The 21031-nt window shown below is 36.3% G+C and overlaps 2 protein-coding genes across 3 annotated transcripts; one reads left to right on the forward strand and one right to left on the reverse strand.

The window, feature by feature from the left end:
* Positions 1-308: 308 nt before the first annotated feature.
* On the reverse strand, positions 309-2768 carry LOC128177785 (transcription intermediary factor 1-beta-like). The gene has a single exon (XM_052844656.1). The coding sequence runs from the start codon at positions 2681-2683 to the stop codon at positions 641-643; it is 2043 nt and encodes a 680-aa protein (XP_052700616.1). The 5' UTR covers positions 2684-2768; the 3' UTR covers positions 309-640.
* A 1411-nt stretch (positions 2769-4179) lies between these two features.
* LOC128177405 (zinc finger CCCH domain-containing protein 13-like) lies at positions 4180-8485 on the forward strand. Of its 2 annotated transcripts, none has more exons than XM_052844098.1 (6): positions 4180-5082; positions 5313-5380; positions 5579-5668; positions 5864-6001; positions 6363-6461; positions 6782-8485. In XM_052844098.1, exons 1-6 carry the CDS (start codon positions 4404-4406, stop codon positions 7730-7732), a joined length of 2025 nt encoding a protein of 674 aa, XP_052700058.1. In that variant the 5' UTR covers positions 4180-4403; the 3' UTR covers positions 7733-8485. The 2 variants fall into 2 exon arrangements, with proteins under 2 accessions (XP_052700058.1, XP_052700059.1); XM_052844099.1 differs by having other exon boundaries at positions 5867-6001.
* The last annotated feature ends 12546 nt before the right edge of the window (positions 8486-21031 follow it).

Genomic DNA, 21031 nt, shown 5'->3' on the forward strand with positions numbered 1-21031 from the left:
CATAGACTAACCCCTAACCCTAATCCTACCCCTAACCCTAAACTAACCATAACCATAGACTAACCCCTAACCCTAATCCTAACCCTAACCGAAACATAACTCTGTTTTGTAACCAATGTAACCAGTAACCACTGTAACATGTCATGATCACAAGAACATCAAAGTTTGAACATCATTCATAATCAAACATTGTTACCGATGGAGACAATGTTACTGGTTACAAATAGAAAGGGGTAAAAGTCAAGACTAATTTCTGGCCATATATGAAAAAAGGGGTTAAAAAATGAATTTGTCATGTTAATATATGTTTGTTCATCTGTTCATTGACCTTTATAAATACATATAACTGAGTGGAGAAAAAATTCAGAGGATATTAAAATTTATTTTAATAAATCAACCAGTCATTCCAAATAAATCTTGGACTCTTTGTAACCGAAGACGAAATTTTCTGAGTAGCCTCAATTAATTAATTAAGTTGCTTCAAAAATAGACATAATTCTTTTTTTCCAATTGTAGCATTTTGTTTTTGGACAATACAAAAAAACCCCCGCGGTTTCACATGACAGTAACATTTATTTCTTAGTTTGATTTTTTCTGTCCCTAAAAGTGTAACTTGTGTCCCAAGAAAAGATTCCATACATTATAAAAGATATCGGAATATTTTGACGACTCCATTGCTTCCTCCCACCCAGAGATAGCCGTCAGCGTCCACGGCCACCGAGAACGGCTGCTTCATAACGCTGTCCGACCTCGTCAGGAGACTCACAAACTGTCCTTGCTGGTCCAGGAGGTGAATACAGTTACTTTTATAGTCTGCGATGATCACGTGTCCATAGCGATCACACGTGATTCCGCACGGTTCGCCGAGTTTGGTAGACTCACTCCCAGTGTATCTGTGTTTGACCTTTCCGTCATGAGTGAGAATGTGAACGCATCCTTCTTTGTGGTCAGAAACATAAATATCTCCGTTGAGATTTTCAGCAATTCTTCTTGGGTACTTAATTTGAATGTTTGCCCGCTCAAATTCCGCAACGACCTTGCTTCCAAGTTTAGAGTATTTCACAACAACGTTTTTGTCCATTGGACGATATTTGTCATATGTGCTGGATTTTGCAAGACAGATAAGAAGGTCTCCGGATTGTGATAAAGCAATGCCTCTAGGAAAATCGTTCAAAACCACCATGTCTCGAATCCTTGTATCTTTATTCAAAAGTTTGATACATCGGTTCTTACGACAAGAAATGTACACGTTATCGTTTTCGTCGGAAGTGACGTAGTCGACATCGATGTCGTTTCCAAGTTTAATTGTACGTAGTCGAGAACCTAGTCGGTTAAGAAGATGAAGACGAGGATCAAATCCACATATCACCCAGGCTCTACCATCAGATACCGGTGCAATACCGCGAATCAGATGCATTCCTGGAACCTTATAGTGGCCGATTTCCGTCACGGTTACCGTTGTAGATCCAAGTTTCGAAATTTTCCCGAACAAATCCTCTGTTATTGTTTCCGCTGATTGCGGTTCTAAAAAGTTTATATCGAAACGTGGAATGAAACCAACTGGTAACATTTTAGACGCTTCTTGTAGATGGAATTGCAAAGTTTCCTTGCCAACAGCAATGTCTTGGTTCGAACCGAAATCTATGCAATGTTTTGCTGCCGCTACTTGGGAAGAAACAAACGTTATCGCTTCGGTAACTCGATTTTTGAAAATAACCAATCTGTCCTCTTCTATTTGAATTTCTGAATTTATCTTGGTTATAAATTTCTCTCTCAGGTCCTCGATTTCCCGATGTAACTTTTCAGAACGTGCGTCAATTTGGTCGATCAAATGTCTTTTTATGCTTAAAACGGCTTCATCATGATTTTCGACATCTCTAAGTCTTTCCTTTAGTGACGGTAGGTAACTCTGCAAGAAATCCACTGATTCAGTCAATTCCCTCTTCACCTCATTGGCAAACTCCTTAATGTTTTGCGTATTGTGTTGTTCATGTGCTTGATCACGGCAGTTCTCACAAATTGGCATTCTACATTTGAAGCAAAAAATGTCGATTTCTTGTTTATGTTCTCCGCAATAAGAACGTGACGTCATCTTTTGGCCGTGTTCGCCTGGCTTTTCTGAGACTAAATGATGAGACTTGGACATTTTCATCTTCAGGTGAATTGTTCCACACCGGGTACAAAAATTCTGCTCACATTCCAAGCAATACGTTTCCGCTAATGTTTTGCCATCGTCGCATGTTTCGCATATTGTGTTTTTGATATTTTTTGTAGCCTGTAAGGCATTTATGTAGATGTTTGGCTTAAACCCTTGCGCTCCGTCCATGGGTACTGCGTGTCTTATCTTACAAAGAGGACAAGCGAAGCTACCGGCATCTTTTGTTTGGTCGATGTATTCGTTCAGACATCGGCTGCAGTAGGAATGGTAACATGGCAACATTTTTGGATCGCTGTAATCATCAAAACAAAGTCCGCACCATTCAAATTGGCTGTCCTCATTCAGTAAAGCCCGAGGGGTTCGGGTTGTTTCCGATTCTTCAGATATGACCGCCATCTTACTTGGTATGGTACTGGAACTCCTTGTTTTGGCAGAACTTGAAAGTGGTACACCTGTGAGACTTTGGGAGAAGGAAGAGATGGAGGGTAGTCTTACTACCTCCCCCGTCATCTTAGAGGAATTCATTTCATTAAATCCCTGTTGAGTGTTCAACAAACCTTATTCAGTCGTCAGGGATTACAACTTCTGTACACTTAACTGCCATGCGTCTCAAAAGCAAAAGTTCACGTTTTGTTTCTTTGCATTCTACCGGTTAAAAGACGTGTTTTTTTTTACCTATTAGAAACAACTCTTGCGAAAAGTGCTTTCTATTATAATTAAAGTTTGTTCCCATTTTAGTAATTAATATAAATTTAAAGTTCCTTTGTTGAACTAAGCTATTGTTTTAGCTATAGCAATTTCAATTAAAAATCGATGATTATTTTAGATAAGTTATTAATTTTTAGAATTTAAAAACATGCGTGCATTTATAGTACAGTTATCTAATAAATATATTTATCGACATTTATATAATGTACTATACGTTCTTGTATATTTTTGGTTCAAATTAACACACTTAAAGTTTTGTTCTGGATTTTTTCTTTCTATCTCCTTTTGCAGATAATGACCAACGACATAAAATATTGATTAGATGCAAAATGTGATAAAATTGTCAGGTATATTTAGCATCAAAATGTTTGCACAAGACGCACATATTATTTTTAGAATTAGTATGATCATAAATATTTGATCAATACTGAATGGTTATTACATAACATTCATAAAGAAAATTCATTTGAAATCAATGAAAAATAAGTTTTCATGTGGAAGGTTACTCAGAAGAAAATGACCACCCCCTCCAAAAAAAAGCAATCTTATGAAATTTCAATATATACTTTTTGTTTGATTTAACTTTAATTTAAAACGCACATTTTTAACATTTGATAGGTTTGAAACCTATTCTGTAAGTCTTTTAACATGTACGAAATCAAATCTAGAGAATTTGATAGACATTCAGCATAAAATCATGTATGAAAGTCTGATTTTTTTTTTCAGGCCAAATTTTGCAATTATAATTTTACCTTTGAAGCCTTTTATTTAAAATTTGGCACCACTACCCCATGTTTTATTTAAATATGTCAAAATAATACTGAAACATATCTAGGCAAACAGAATTAAATTTATAAAATTCTTGGTATTCAAAAAGCTTTTACGGTGTATTTCCAAAAAATTGTATGTCATGAAAATTTTGAAAGCAGCTTCCAAAAGATTTTTTTTCTTAATCTCTCTAATTAATCTTATCATTGTGCATAATCGAAAACAATAATTAACGTGAGAACAGGAACGATATACGTCCCTGGCGATTGCATCATAGTTTTAAGTCCAAATAGATAAATTCAAGCACCATAACTTAGAGGAATGAACATTGCCCCCCCCCCCCCCCACCCCCCAATATTTTCTTTGTATTTTTAAAGTATTTTTTGCCTACATATTTAAATTATAAATTCTTGATTCAACAACATTAGTTGTGAGAATTTTCTTTATTGTAAGTTAAAATTTGTCATGTTAAGCGACATTGCGAATCATTCTGCGCTTGGGCTAACATTTTTTCTATTTTTACGCCATCTGTCGGGGAAACACCTCAGTAAACGGAAGTAAACATGCGTCAGCCATGTTACTGAACTTGGACAAACAATACTTTAATTTAGTGTAATGCAGCGGTTTTCATGGATATATTGTTTTTGTAATAATTAACTGAAGCTCTTCTAATTTCGATATTCATAGGGCTCTCCTTTGTCGTGTATAGTTTGCAGATAAGATCGTGCACATTGTAAAACAAAATACAGTACCATTTTAATCTGTATACATGGTGAAAATGAGCGTTTCGTCAGTGCCATCTGCAGGGTCAAGTGCTCGTAGTACACCTGTACCGATGCAAAACTCGCCAGGTCTGGCACCTTACAAACCTATTACCCCCAGCCAGTACGGTGCCTCGATAGGTAAACAGAGTGATGATGAGCTCAGAAGACAAGGGGTGGATGATCTTCTACGTATGGTAAGGCGTCTTGAATCAGAAAACCGATCAATCATCGCTGAGCATAGTAGCATCATCAAAGACGTAAACAGACGAGTCCAGATCTACAACAAGGAGATGCGAGGTCTCAAAGACATTAATCAGAAATTGCAAGACGACAACCAAGAACTCAGAGACCTCTGTTGTTTTCTGGATGATGACAGACAGAGAAGTAGAAAACTGGCTCGGGAATGGCAGAGATTTGGCCGTTACACTGCTTCGGTGATGAGAAGCGAGGTCTCGGCATACCAAGAAAAGCTTAAAGCTCTTGAGAACAAGCAGGATGAGTTGATCTCTGAAAACACTGAGCTAAAAGAGCTATGCTTGTACCTTGACCAGGAACGAATTCGCTTTACCCAGACTCGAGATGATGGTGATGGCAGTAGCAATAGTACAACAGCCGGGCATGAAGAGAATAATCAACCCCCACAGATTCCTGATGTAGCTGTTACAAACAATGTGAATAGAAGAGGCAAGTAACACTCTGAAACCTCTGTCTTTCCAGTTCAATGTATTCAGGTTTACATACACAACCTCTAAGCTCCACTGTTTGTTATAACTATAAGCATACATTTTAGAAGCAATTGTACAAAATGTGTAGATTCAGAAACTAGGTGCTACTGAACAAGTGTCTACTAATAAGGTAAAGGATTGTAGGTATTATAACAGAATATTAAAATGTGATATTTTTGTTTCTTGCAGATTCAACTTACATCCAACAACTTGAGTCTCAAGTCCAACAATTAGAGAAAGAAAAAACAGATTTACAGGTGTGCATGGATATTTTCAACATGTATATTTTGCCAGTGGTTGGATTGAACTCACATCTTTTTGTGTACAAAGCAACATCTTAACAGTCAAACAAAGTGGTTAATAAGCACTGATAAGAGTTACAAGGAATTTCTTAAACAGTTGTAATGTACAGCCACATTATTATCAGTTAATTATTATATACAAATGTATTGCAGAAATCTGGGCACAAATTTTCGAACCCTGACAAACAGTCCCCGAATCCTCCATCCCACCTGCAGTTAAAAGGCTCACCAGTAAAACCAGTGGTAAAGAAACTTTTTATATTTCTTTTGCAAAAAAATGTTTCAGCAATCTGCTAATATGAGAACAGATTTGAAGATGTAGAGGATGTTTCAGTCTTACATTGATAGTAAATGATACATTAAGTTGTAAGTACTGATGATTTCTGTGCCACAAGAACTGTCGTAAGAGATGATAAACATCATAGTAATTATAAACAGCAGAGTCTTCTGGCCTCGGAGCAGAGAGGTACACCTGTAGGGAAGAATGGCAGTGACCAGCATTCCTCGGTACCAAGCACCCCCAGTACCTTGGCAGACACACCCTCCAAACCAGAGGCTGTAGTACATGCCATGAAGGTAACAGATCTGATTTACCGGTATATTTTTTATGTGAAAGTTTCCTGTAATGGAAGGATAACAATGCATTAGGATATGTAGATGTTTTAAAATCAGTAAAGTTCTCATCAGTGAATCAAAAAAAGAGAAAAACAAATAGTTCTATAAAAGTAGAATGAAGGCAGTCATGGATCATTTTAAGATACAGATGTACTGTACCGTTCATACATATCTAGTGGCAGCTAATTGGGGATATCGCTGATTACAGTTAATTGAATTTTCACTCAGTGTCATTATACTGTCAACTCTTTATATATTTGTTGATCCTAAAATTTGTGATTCTGACATGTCTAGTCATCTAAACATTGCTTACTTATTTTAGGTGCTTGAAGTCCACGAACAACTAGAACGTCCCAAGACAGACGTAGGGGGAGAGAACCTTGATGATAAAGAGAAGGCTATAGTTAGAGAGATGTGCAACGTAAGTTCAGCAGAAAACAAGTTTTAGTTATACAGATCTGTATTAGCAAGATTTGTTCCTCCATAGCCACCCTGTGGGAATTTTAGAAATAAGAGCTTAGTATTGTATTGAATGTTTGATAGCAGTTGAATTATTTTATAAACTTTAATATCATTAGTCATTGTTGTCTTCAATTCATTGTGATATCGAAATCTTCGATCAATCTAAATGAACTACTGTCCAGATTTTTAAGTCATCTCATGCATAAAAAAATTCTCAAAGTGTGTCATTACATAGCATATATCGAATATTTAAACTTATGTTCATTGCTTCTTTTTTAGGTTGTATGGAGGAAACTGGGGGACACTAAATCTGAGAGAGATACCCCACATCCAGTCTATGAAAATATGGCCCCACCCCCTCCCCCATTACCCCCACCCCACAGACAACCATCCCAGGGCCCAGTCAGTGAGACCAGAAAATCCCCTTCCTCATCCAGTGTCCCAAATCATGACTATCAGCAGAACAATGCCCAGCATTACCTCCCACCTCAAGGCTCTCCACAGTACAATGCTAATCCTGATTCTTTCGGCAATTATCAAACCTCTCCCCCTGGGGGCCCTGTTTTGCAGTGCAATTCTACAGTGCCCCACCCTGGATCCTCTCACACAGTGCATTCCCACAACCTGCCCCACTACCAACAGTATAGGTCCCCACCCCCCCTCTACCCCAAAGAGAGACCCCCAGCATCAGTATCCTCATATGATAGTGACCATAGCTCCTATGCCTCACAACCTTATGACCGACCAAATCTACCCTCCAATTACTATAAGGACAGACTTGGACATGGGGGTCAAGGGGGACAGTATGACCAGTTAAAGTCCAACTATCAGCACAGGGCAAGTTCTCAGTCAGATCTGATCCCACCCCCTTCACCTAGACAGCCATACAAAAAACATTTCTCTCAGTCAGATGTGAGAGGGAGAGATTACAACAGAGGAGGTCAGAACCAAACACAAGGACCGCACAACTATAGCCAAGAGTTGAGGGACAGGGGAAGACCCAGGGAAAGCAGCGTTCCCCGTGAGGCTAGGGAGGGCAGCTATACACGAGAAGTTAGGGAGGGCAGTTATACGAGGGAGGCCAGAGAGGGTAGCTATTCCCGAGAGACTAGTGCATCCAGAGATGGAGATCCAAGGAGAACAAGGGAATTACGTACACCTGATCCCTGGGATTTGAGGGATCCCAGACATGAGGCTATATCTAAAACCAGTAAGGGATCTTACCATTGAGGTGTATAGCTTTTCTGCAAAAAGGGTATTATTCTATTTATTGTCCAAGTATTTACACATAATGTATTCTAGACGTTTAGTTTTTATGATCTACATTGTGTAACATTTGTATACTGAAGTGAAGTGTGAAAAAAGGAAAAAATTTATGGTGCCATGGCAAATGTTAAAGCATTACCATAAGTATTTATAACAGTCTTGAATATTGTCAAAGTTTTGTATTATGTGTAAGTCATTTTCAAACGAATTATTTCCAAATCGTACTGCAACCATACAGCAAATCAGATCTCAATTTTCTTTGACTCTGTACCAAATTTTTAATGGTGTCTGGTCTCATTCTTAAATGTTCTGAACATGTGCCATTCATGTATAATTTTTCATTGATTTCCTTTTGGCATTTTTATTATGATCAAGAAACCATTTTTGAAATAGGGCAAATTTAACCATAATGCCACTGTTTATTTATTGAAAATTATTACATGTACATGTATTACCAACCTTTTATACACTATGCATGCATGGTTAACAAACTTGTATTGTGTTTATCATTGTAAGGGAACTAGTTTTCCTTATCTGATAATGATAAACATACATACTGTTAATTTTGAATTTTTAAATGTTGGATTTTTGGGTTGTAGATTTTTTGATAGAGATTATTTCATTGTTATTACGTACATGTTATATACATAAGCATTTATCAGCGAAGCTGGCTTTATTATTTATGATGTCAGTGATTATTTTGTAACTCATAAACTTTACACCATTTTTAAAAAAAATAGGTTGTATTAAGTTTATATGTTGTACTTTATCATGATAGACAAGTTTGTTGTGAACTATTTTGTATCATAAATGTTGTTTTTTTCAGGAATGAACAAAATTTGATGTGGATTTGTATTTTGTTTTACATATATTAAACAACATTTATCATGAATTATCAGCATGGGATTTGATGACATCAAATCTGGCATTGCCATTCTCTTTTTTTATACAGTCACATCAATGTCACACATACATGTAACTATGCAATATTTATGACTTTCTTGTAGTTATAGTGAGTCTTCAGACAGATTTTTATTTTGGCAATATGTTGTTTAAATATGGCAGCCATAGCCTTTGACGACAAACTCAATAAACCAACTTACCTGTTGCAATGCTTACCTTGTATTTATGAGTTTGACTGTTGAATTCAGTTTTGATACTGTATGAATTTGTTTAAACTGTTGTTAATCAATCTACTGAATTTTGCTTAAACTGATAATTGGCAAACAAATTTTAAATCTTTCTGTAGAATGTCAAATGTGGTATTGAAAGAACCTTAAAATTAAAGAATTGGGAAGGCAAGGATATACATGTACAATGTACATGAAAATGACTATAAGTCAGGTTATTAAAAAATATATTTTTATGTTCATTGTAATATAAGTTGGTTTATGGTTTTAAAAGTAGCATGATAATTTATTTCTTTATTTTACATTAGAGGAGTAGCCATGACTTAATTTTCTAAAAGATCCATTTACATTAACCAAAGAAGACTGACATGTAAATTACAGGGCAAGAATCTCTACATGTGTAGCATACAATGTTAACTATTGTCGGCCAGTACATTTTTATGGTTTGATGATTATGTATTAGATTTACCAGAATTCCAGCAATAAAGATATGACAATGGTTTTAGAAAAACATGCAGTATTCGTATTTGTCTGTACATCCTGGTATGGACTGGCAATATTAAAAAAATTCAATGCTTAAATGAACAAATATCTTATATACATGTGTTTAATGAAGGGTTTTTATCAACAGTTTTGAAGTCTGCATTTTTAAATGAATATATACAGCAGCAATTTGTATTTGTGCTTTTCTAGTGCTGAAAAAGAAATCTTTGCTGTTTAATTATGATAAAATATGCAATTGAACCAAGGTTATTTAAATGTTACAGTACTGGAATATAAATACTGTGGTTTCATTAATATTCAAGGCCATCATTTTTCATGAATGAAGTAAAAATCACAGTTTCAAGGATACGTAAATTTTGGCCAATGACCCCATCAATATAAAATGTTAGTATATAAATAGTGCCTGTTTGGGAGGGTAACAGTTGAAATTGACATCCCGAGGAAACCATTGTCATCCGACGCAAAGTGGAGGTTGACAATGGTTTTCGAGGGGTGTCAATTTCAACTGTTATCCTCCCAAACAGGCACTATTTATTTTAGTATACTGAATGTCTTAATTATTAACTTAACAGCGAAATCCACGAAAATTGGTATTTAACTTATATTGATGAAACCACAATATTTCTCATAGTTTTCTCACCATTCTATCCTATTTCTGAGCTCATTTTCACATTTTCTGTTGATCTATTATATTTGTGTATTTTGTAATTTTTCATTCTTATACCATTTTCATGTTTTTTGAAAGTTATACATAATTTGTAAATACGGTAGTTTATATTTGCATTTAACTTCATTTTTACTCTGCAATATTTTCACCATTTGTTAAAAATATGTATATGAAATAGTTTATGATGAAAACTAATATTATATTAAATCTCATATTCTTGGTACTATTTTGATTGTATTTAGTATACGTATAGAATGAAGGTGCTGTTTTTTGCAAAAAAAGAAAAAGGAAATAAAAAAAATATTTATATGAAGTTGGATTAGAAAGTAAATCGTCAAAATTATTTGAGGCTGTGTTTGTTTTCTTTATTTGTTAAAAGCTGAATACGACCCAATAATATACGCATTGACCATATACTAACTTAAGTATTTTGAATGCTAGAGAATGTAAGGTTTTTGGAGCAGGAGCCCTTCGATGGTCAAATTTTTGTTATTTCTGGTCTTAGTTATTCCCCCACTCTGTAGGTGAGATGGCATACTGTTTTTCCTTTGTGTGTCTGCCTTTATGTCCGTAACAAATTTTTGACGCGTTTTTCTCAGCAACTTTTAATTGCAGAATGATGCTATCCTTGAGGACATTTTCCTTATTTTTTGAATGAATCCGTTACACCAATCTTTATTCGTAATGTACCAAATATATAGCAAAATTTGGTGTATTTTAATATTTTGAGATGGCCCCACTAAAAACAAGATGGTGGAATTTAGTATTTTTTTTTTAAATATAAGGTAGTAAATGATATTACTAATCATATATAACAATTTGAGAAAAAAGCTATCGTGTATTGATAACATATTTTAACATTAAAATGTCGCTTTTTCAAAAAAAGTTGGAGAGCTAGCTGACCCAGAGATGACTAATTATGTACTTTTTCAAAATATTTTTTAGAGGATAATAATTAAAGTCCATAAATATGACAATGTTTTTTCAAACACTACTTTAAACCACGTATTTTAAAGTCTCCAATGGCTCACTGATTTCGTCCAGGTTTAGTGAATAAAAACATGTAGTGTTTTGGGTTAAAATTCTGCTGGTGATCCTTTTTCATTTTTTTAAAAATAAAACTTTTTTGTTTTTAAATGTAATATTGACATAGAATTATGTTGAATTATAGAATAGCGGTATATTTCAATTTGTCGTTATTGTTTCTGCTGTATGAACACTATTTTCTGTTCTTATTACTATAGTTTTAGATATTCAATTTAACTGAATTAAAATATGTACATATATACTATGCATTAACATTTCCAATATAACTACAGCTAAACTTTGATATCTCGAACAATGATATCTCGAATACAATGGATTTGTTAAAGTGATTTGAAAGTCCCAACCCTTTATTTATAAGTATTTTACCCTCGATATCTCAAAGTTTTTAAACATTCCCATCTAGTTCGAGATAACGAAGTTTGACTGTAGTTATCGGTTAACCCCTCATTGCCATTTTTAGAAAGCTTGCGAGGTTTTTTTGATAGCCAGAATAGACATTTACTTAAACTCTCAACATAATTTAGTTTTAGTAATCAAATTTTGTTTAAACCTTTACATAGCCTTTCGAGATTATTTAAACAATAAAATGCTTTCTTTGGTGATTCATAGGAATAGAAAACATTTAATTATTTATATCTACATCCTTCTTTTAACAAAATGATAAATAATTGTGAAAAGTAAGTAAAATTCACAGAATTCCTGTAAATGTATAATAGTAGGTAATAGCTAAAAGAAACAGCTAAATCGTCTGGTATGGGAATTTGAGACTGATATTATCCGGATTATTTCGTGCAGTTTGTGATTTTCTTAGGGCCGCTGTAAGTTTCGACCAATCGATAAACGGGGCGTGTAGATTTCAGTCCTGTTAGTTTCCACAGCTGTTCGGTAGAGCTATGAATTAACTATGAGTTTCTGTAAGAAATAGAGGGAATCATACTCGATAGATGTAAATACAGACATTTAAATCCTCGATAGATGTAAATACAGACATTTAAATCTCAATTGATTCGTGTCGATGATTCCTGCAAACTTACAATCTTGTGCGCCCAATTTCGTTTCGTCAAAGATTTCTCAGCAATTATTTATTGCAGAATGTTGAAATTTTAAAGCACTCTTTGTTTAAACATGCCATATGTTGGGATTCATTTTTTAACAAATTCGATGTCAACTTCCCTTAAATATCGACTGATATTTTGTATACCTAGATCAGAGAGAGGTTATTACTAGTGGGCAATGGCTCTCAGAGATTTTGTTTCACCAAACGTGCTTGAATGAAGCATTGAGGGATACCTAATTATAAATAATAAAAAAGACTTTGAAATCGTTTCTAAACCAAATACATGTATTTTAATTTTAGATGCTGGAGGATGTTAAGGTTTCGAAGCAGGTGTCCTTTGATGGCCTTATTTAGTATTTACTGGTCCGATGGTCACTAAACATGAAAGGATTAGGTGTCTTGTAAATTACATGCAAAGCTTGTTCATTGCGAATTTCAAGGGACCACAGAGAAAAATGTTATAGCCGTAATTCGTTGTACGTTTGTAGCGAACGTGTAAGAAATATATAGCGAATTCGTTATAAAATAATCAGCTGACAGTACTACTAAAGATCGTTAAGTTATAAAATGTTCTTTTACAAGCTGATTGTTCTCACTGTTAATTCGTTTTAAACATGAATAAACAGTTACAAGCCTTTGTCGCATTCGTTTTTGGTCTAAACCTGGATTTTTTAAAAACAATCAAAACGTAATAAAACAATATCATGACCCGAGCTTTGTCACACCTCACAGCCTACTCAATATTCAGGGTCATGAACCCTGGGGAGCATTCATTGTTGTCCGCAAGAGAGACAACTCGTAAAAATGTGCTTTGACTATAGTCCGTTTCTTAATCTTATTAAAATAAAAAAAAAATAGAGGAAAGTTTTGAAAGTATTTTAATTATACGTAATACATATTACAATAAGTATAAAGCATGAAAAATACATAGTGAATTTAATTGCAAAATTATATCAATACAAAACACAATCAAATGTATATGGCTTTGTTTTAAAAAAAATTTAAAAAGTACATAATCAAATACAGTATACATATTAGTGAATATTAAATATATAGTGTTTGTAGGTATAAATGTACACAACTACACAAAAACAAAACGCCTGTAAAATATTCTAGGAAAAATATACAATAATACACCTGCATGCACGTTTTATACCAAAACATGTCTACCTAGTCACATTTCACAACGACCATTAATTATCAACATTTTGGTCACACGTGTATGGTAGAACTAATGCACTGCAGGTTTTCAAAAAGGTATTTATCTAGTTTAACTTTGTAAGTGAGATGTTCTTACCGATATATAACTACCCCCTGGCACGTTTCAGATTGTTGCCAGAATCGAAAACTACTGTTCAGACAGTTTCATGCTGAACAATATTTAACAAGATATGGCTAATTACAACAAACTTCGAATTCACATTAAGATAATTGTCCTGCAACTTTAAATGATTTAAAAAGCTTGCCAATAAAAAACCCATAAAGTTTTACTTACTTTTTCGATCTAAACTTCTCTCCTTTGTTGTCATTGGTTCCTGCGATTTAGCATGTATTTATGGCAGGTCGAGGAAGAAAAAGAAACGACATCAGAATGTAAAAACAACATTGTGACAGCTCAGCTGTCGGAATTTATAGTAACACTCGTTATACAAAAATTATTACGAGAATAATTGATATTCTACGATCAACAAATGTCTATAGATTGATAGACATCACTACTGGATGATTATGTGTGCAGTTATAAACACGTCCATCAAATTTAACAAAACTTGTGCAAGATCGACTTTCCATGTGATGGCCGCTATTGTTTACGATGTCGCATGTGGGTCAAATATAGACATGCTGATAGCGGTTTTTAATCACGAAAATAATAAACACCACCTACCTCCATCGAAGTTTTATTACTTTTTCATATTGTTTTACATAATATTAATTACTGGCACACGGTAATATTACTTAAAATCCATTATTGAATTTCACTATATAATTCAATATGCAGCGTTTCCGGTTTGGTAATGTTACCAATTCGACGTCATTTGTGTAAAACGTCATCAGATCATATTGGTGATCCCGCATATCCGGTTAAAATACTATATATATACGTGCATTCCCGCATTTTGACACAATTGGGGTTTTGGGCTTTTATGTAAATTACACCTACTTACGAAACAGTAAGTCTGAGAAATTATTCGGGTGCCAGTTTATTACTTGCTGAAATACCTCTAAATGATTTATTTAGGCCCTGGATTTTTTTCACTTACCAATTCAATTTCCAAGGGGATTCTATGTATTTAAAAGTATAACCTGTGATTTGTTTGTAAATTAAATTCATCAATTTGAATTATCGGTCTTTGTCTTCTCTTTTCGTTTATTGTCATGCATTAAAACTCATCAAAAGAAACTGCGCTCGGGTACGTTACAGAATTTTGGTGGCAGCGGTGGGATCTACAGCCTTGAAATATATTTTTCATAATGACGAGTAGCGGACCTTTGAGTCGTGCTTCCAATGCGCAGGGTTTAAGTCATATGCATGATGATAGCGAAAGAGAAATTGTCCTGTTAGGGCCCACAATCAACCCTAGTTCAAAAATCATTCCGATTTTGCTTGCGGAGATAAATGTAAAACAGATTCTAAATCTGGCAATTATCCCCTGTTAGCAGTTCAGGATCAACTAAATGTGATCAGTGATCAGTTGAGTCAATTCATGCGAGATCAATTTTCTCAGTTAATAAAGGACCAAGAAGATGGGTGAATAAGGCGTGTAAACTGCCCATATGAGGATAGATAAGATACTATAAAATTAAAATATGAACAAATCGCATAATTTCTTTCTCAATTATTGAAAACAGTATATATTTACCATAACATCGATTTATAACCTTTAAATATGTTAAATATTTAGAAAAGGTTGATTTGAACCGGCGTATGCGAGTCAAAACCTCCAATTAAATAGTGTCATTTTTAGGACTTCAATACCTTTTTATAGAGTGGGTCTGGGCTCCATATTTTTGTCTTAGTCTATATGAGGTTTAAAGGAAATCCAACCGATTTCAATCAACAAAAACGTGGAGAGATGACCCACTATGCTTTAAAAATGTCATTTTGTATCCCAACAATTCAACGTTTTAGAGAAATACTACAAGTCCGTCAATTCGTGGTTGAAGTTGCATTTAGCATTTAACAATGATGTTTGTTGTGACTGAAACGGCTCAGTGGTTAGAGCACCAGACATGAGGTAACATTATAGAGCTAAGGTTTTTAGGTTGTGGGTTCGATACCACCAAAACTTTAGAATTTATTTTTTTTTCTTATCGTTTGTTAAAATAGTCAAAACTGAATATAGTAAGAAATCGTGCTTTTGTAAACTTGTAATATAACACCATCTAGTATATTTGGTTGGAAAAAAAATTAATTTGAAATTGTTTTTTACGACAAAACCAAATGGGCATTTCTGCTATCTTGTTCCCCATCTTCTTTGTTAATATGGTCCAGGATCAGATGTCAGCACCTAATTGTTATACAGTGGGTAGCGGCGCAGGATCTCATAGCGAGAATGTGCGTGCGTCTAGCTCTTCAGCAGCAAGGTTACAAAGTTTTAATTCTCAAGAAAGAGATGGCTATGTTGATGACTCGATGTACATTCCGAGAGAACGTGGTTTTTCTGGTTTCAATGAGACTCGTAACCCATATGAATACCGTTGCGCAAACAGCAGCGCAACTGGTTCTAGAAATGAAACGCAAGATGGTTTGTTTCATAGACATCGTGTACATTTTGAACACCCCGATCCTTTACAAACAAAAAGTCACACAAATGTATGTGCAGACAATGATTTCCCTAGATTTTAACCCCAGCCCTGTTTCTCACAGCCCATACTACAATCCCCGACATACTCACAGGGTGAGCGGAACAAAAAGCCTGCAAATTATGACGGAAAAACTTCCTGGTCTGATTATTTGATTCAGTTTGAAATGATCGCAGAATTAAATAAATGGGACAATCTTACAAAAGCCTATGAGCTTGCTACCAGTTTTAGAGGTGATGCTCAGACAGTTCTTAGCGACATCAGTCCTAACATGCGGCGAAATTATCAACAATTAGTCAATGTCTTAGGTTCCCGATTTGAGCCCCGAAATCAGTCAGAGTTGTACCGCGCCAAACTGAAAAATAAAGTAAGAAAACGCGGAGAGAAACTGGAAGATCTGGCCCATGATATCAAATCGCTAGTAAGATATGCTTACCCAAATGTTTCCCCCGAGACTAGAAGGTCACATACCACTATTTTTACCCCGTGCTCATTGACCAAGTAGTTCCATTCTAAAAATGTATGTATTATTTCAAAAATTCCTAGGGGTACTAAATGGTCGAATTTGGTTCCTTTAATGGCATGGATGGAAAGAAGAAGGTTTGAAAAAAAATACAGACAGGAAAATTTTTAGAAAAATTATCTTTACAGGCGCAATAGAAAGGGTGTAAAGAGGCCAATGTTTACACAAATTCCAAAGTGAAAGTGAATTTTTCATGGTAGGGGTTATTTTAGGGGCCATATCTCAGTCCCCTCTCGATTGATTTTCCTGTAGTTTGGATATGCTGTTGGACTAGTGTCATTCTATAGGTATGCTGTATTTGAACTCATTTGAGCCGGTGGAATTTTTTATATGATTTATTTTTGTATAAAGGAATAAGAGGGGAAAATAATTGTGGTCTGTGTCCTAAGAGAGCAACTTTCAAAAGATTGTTTCATAGATTCTCTGTGTGATGCTGAACTTGAATGGGCCGTTTATCATGGCAAGCCATACTCGCTACAAAACGCCGTCACATTACCGCTAGAATGTGAAGCGTTTCAAAACGGACGCAAGCAACGATCTAATTTAAAATATAACAGATCTATGAATGAGGTTCAGTACAATTCCCATCTTTCAAAGTCTTTAGATTCAGAATCCCAGAATCCCGAGCGTGTCCCTCAGCGTCCCAGAGAAAACATGAACCAAATTCAGCGAAAAGGTCCCTGCCGCAAATTCCAGAGAGATCAAAACATGAAACGACCCCCGGGGAGGCCTTATTTTTGCCCCAATCAAACGAGAAACGTAAGTTTAAACTTCCAATAGCTGACACTACGGGTCAAGTGCCAGCTAAAATAAGTCCCAAAAGACCCCATACTGGTTTACCCGTTGTTTCTCGTAAACCAGATGCTTTGTTTGATAAAGCCACTGTATTCGGCATTGATGTGGAATGTCTAGTAGACACTGGTTCTACAGCTACTTTTCTTCATGCTGACAAACTTCATCCCCCTTCTAGCACCTTGCGGATGGCTGATGGAAATCTTGTGAAACCTTTGGGTACAGCCAATTTTCCACTTGTTATAGACAATAAAGAATAAGCAGCCAGTCATTGTTGCAAATATTGATGAGCAGTTTGTTCTTGGGTTTGATTTTCTAGCAAAATACAAGTGTACAATTGACGCAGCAAGCAGTAGTCTTCAGATTCGTCAGATTCCTATTCAAAACAAAGAAAGTTTGAGAAGTGCATCAACTTGAAGAATACGGGTATCAGAAAACATAGTTCTTCCCCCTTATAGGAAACAGTCATCAAAGGTGATATTGTGGGAGAAACTACAATGATTGAATGTGTCCTGGAACCCTGTAGTGAAAAACTGGCCCAAAAAGGCGTTGTTATAGCTAGATCTCTAGTTGATATTAAGCAAAAATCTGTTCCCTTGAGAGTAGGAAATTTTACAAATGAAACTGTTACTGTTCACAAAGGCACTTTTGCTGCAGTTGGTGAAGAAATCCATCATATAGAAACTCGAGATCTGAAATCAGAAAGTGTTTGTCAAATTGATCAAAGAGTAACTGAGGTGTCTGATCTTAATTCCAACATTCCAGAGCACCTGGCTGACCCTTAAGTCTCATCCGACTGTGTTCTGAATGATGAACAAAAGTTAAAATTCAAGAATTTACTTCTTAGACACAAGGATGTGTTTGCAAGGTCCAAGTGTGACCTTGGTGTCACATCATTCAACATCAAATTAACACTTGAGATTGAGCCCCAATTAAGCAAGCTCCTCGGCGACTGCCAATCCTGAAAAGAGAAACAGTTAAAGATGAAATTGACAAAATGTTACAAAATGGAATCATAGAACCCTCTACAAGTCCCTTGGCTTCCCCAATCGTCTTAGTTACCAAGAAAGATGGCTCTGTCAGGTTTTGTATCGATTATCGTCGTCCCAATGCTGTAACTCACAAAGATTCATATCCCTTCCCAGAATTGATGATTCCCTTGACGGCCTCAAATGGTTCTCTACTCTTGATTTACAAAGTGGGTTTTGGCAGGTCCCCATGAAAAACAGTGATGCTGAAAAGACATCATTTGTTACTAATGTTGGCTTATATCAATTTAAAGTGATGCCCTTTGGACTTTGCAATGCCCCTGCTACCTTACAACGCCTTATGAAATGTGTGCTCAGTGGCCTAAACTTTGAAATATGTCTTTTGTACATTGATAACATCATAGTCTTTTCTGAGACCTTTGACCAACATATTGATAGATTATCAACTGTTCTGGATAAACTGCAGAGTGCTAATCTCAAGATCTCCCCTAAGAAATGTAGTCTTTTTCAAAAGGAAGTTTCCTTTCTGGGGCACATTGTAAGTGCAGATGGAATATCGACTGATCCCGAGAAAACCAAAGCTATAGAATCGTGGCCTGAGCCAAGTCTGTCGGTGAGTTGAGAAGCTTCCTCGGTACTTGTGCTTATTATAGGCGTTTTATCAAGTCTTTCAGTGACATTGCAAAGCCCCTGTTTAAACTCACAGAAAAAGATTCTGTGTTTTGCTGGTCTGAGGAATGTCAGATCTCCTTTCAAACCCTCAAAGAATGTCTTACAAGTACACCTGTACTTGGTTACCCTGATATGAATTTAGAATTTGTTTTAGATACTGATGCAAGTGCTTTTTGTATAGGTGGCGTCCTTTCTCAGACAAGTGATGGCTTGGTCGAAAGATTCAACAGAACTTTAAATTGCATGTTAAACAAATATGTTGGAAAACATCCAAAAGACTGGGATTTATACTTACCCATATTGATGTTGGCCTACAGATCCTCGACCCATGAGAGTACTGGAGAGTCCCCTAGTTTACTTATGGTGGGAAGAGAAGTTGAGCTCCCTGTAGATTTATTATATGGTCGCCATGATACCCCCAGACTTCCTGTTTATCCCTACAATGGTTATATCCAAGAATTTCGAAGTGCAATGTTTGAGGTGCATGAGTTAGCAAGGTCACAAATGTTAAAGGCTGGAACCCGATAAAAGAGAAAGTATGATCACAATGTGAAACAATACCAATATAATGTTGGTGATCTTGTCCTTCTGAACATAATGAAGATGCATCCTAAATTTTCTGGGAGGGTCCTTATACCATTATCCAGAAAATCTCTGACCTTATTTATGAGATTTCCAGGGGTCCCTCAGGAAAGAAAAGGATTGTACATCACAATCTTCTCAGGCCATACATTGGCAGGGAATAAGCTGGCACTCACATATATCCTGAAAGAATAAAATAATAATAATGAATTATTATGAAAATTTCCGGAAATTCTTGCTACAATTATTCCACAGAAAAGAAAAATGATTTTTTTTCTTAAAAGTACTTATATTTTATTACAGATGTATGTGGACTGCAGACTCTGTTCTAGGTCTTTCCCGTCTAGACGGCAGTTGTCCCGTCACTTTCAGGAAGTGCATGGAGATCTATTGGAGTGTAGTGTATGCAAATATACTCTCCCAGCTACCAGGAAGTATCTCATGGAGCAGCATATCACCAGACGGCATGAAGGAAAACCACTGACATGGACCGTACGCAAGAGGGAAACCTTCAGGAACCCTGGTGCCTATCAGCCTGACTTTCTGGAGTACCGGCCGAGGAGAATTACATCCCGAAGATCCCCACGCAAGTCCCCCCAAAAGTCCCCTAGACGGCCTCATGTTAACCAAAAACCCACAGATTTTAATTCACCCCTGTCTGCAAGAATCTTGGAGGGCCATCTACTCCGATTACCCCACTGAGGTCTCCATCCATTTCCGCAGCCCCATGGAGGTTGACATGTATGGCATTAAACCTGCCACCCCTTAGAGGAGGGTGTTAATGAGAAGCCCCGTACCTGCCATTTCTCTCTCATCATCAAGTCATCCAAGGCCCTTGACTTCTCCATCTTGTGGTTTTACTGCTGAAACTTCGCCTGGGATCGTCAGTGCCAGCGACAGAGATCTTCCTAGAACTACCACGGAGACAGCCTAATCTGTTGTTCTGCCCTCTGTTTCTCCAGGACCCGTGCTCTCCCTTACTAAGACGTACGACCCTGATCATCTTGGCCCTTTCTCCATGCCTGATTTTGATTTCCTCTCTGATCTGGATCGTCAACTTCAAGCTTCTTCACCAAGTGGAGCTCAGGAATCTTCCCTCCCTGTAAAGCCAGCTGTTGAGTCTTCTCTGCCTGTTCCAGCTTCAAAGTACAAACCTGGACGCATGACGTCAAGGTGGCCGGAAGTTATCGTGGCTTCCTCTGGGACCATTTGCCATTGAAAGAAAAGAAGAGCTCCGCTTTCCCGATGGAAGACAATACTGCCTGACAAGTACAATCTGCAGAAATCCGCACTACAACATCAAAGATGCCAAGTCCACCCAAACCGATTTTTCCACTTCATCTTCATCTTCTTCAAAGTGTGACGTAGCGACTCAAGTGTCCACAGTCCAGACATTCACCCTTGGGGACTGATCCACCAGTGTCCTATTTCCATGTTTATCAAGCTTTTAAAAAAAATTGACCTTTTTGAAAAATTTCTTTTTCCAGTTAAGTCTA

Source organism: Crassostrea angulata, chromosome 3 (genome assembly GCF_025612915.1).
Source record: "Crassostrea angulata isolate pt1a10 chromosome 3, ASM2561291v2, whole genome shotgun sequence".
Taxonomy (NCBI): Eukaryota; Metazoa; Mollusca; class Bivalvia; order Ostreida; family Ostreidae; genus Magallana; species Magallana angulata.

Excerpts from the sequence above, each read along its gene's own strand:
- LOC128177785 (XM_052844656.1), bottom strand. The coding sequence starts at position 2,683 with ATGAATTCCTCTAAGATGACGGGGGAGGTAGTAAGACTACCCTCCATC.
- LOC128177405 (XM_052844098.1), top strand. The coding sequence starts at position 4,404 with ATGGTGAAAATGAGCGTTTCGTCAGTGCCATCTGCAGGGTCAAGTGCT. Across the intron at positions 5,083-5,312 it reads AAACAATGTGAATAGAAGAG|ATTCAACTTACATCCAACAA; the intron begins GCAAGTAACACT and ends TGTTTCTTGCAG. Across the intron at positions 5,669-5,863 it reads GCTCACCAGTAAAACCAGTG|CAGAGTCTTCTGGCCTCGGA; the intron begins GTAAAGAAACTT and ends AATTATAAACAG.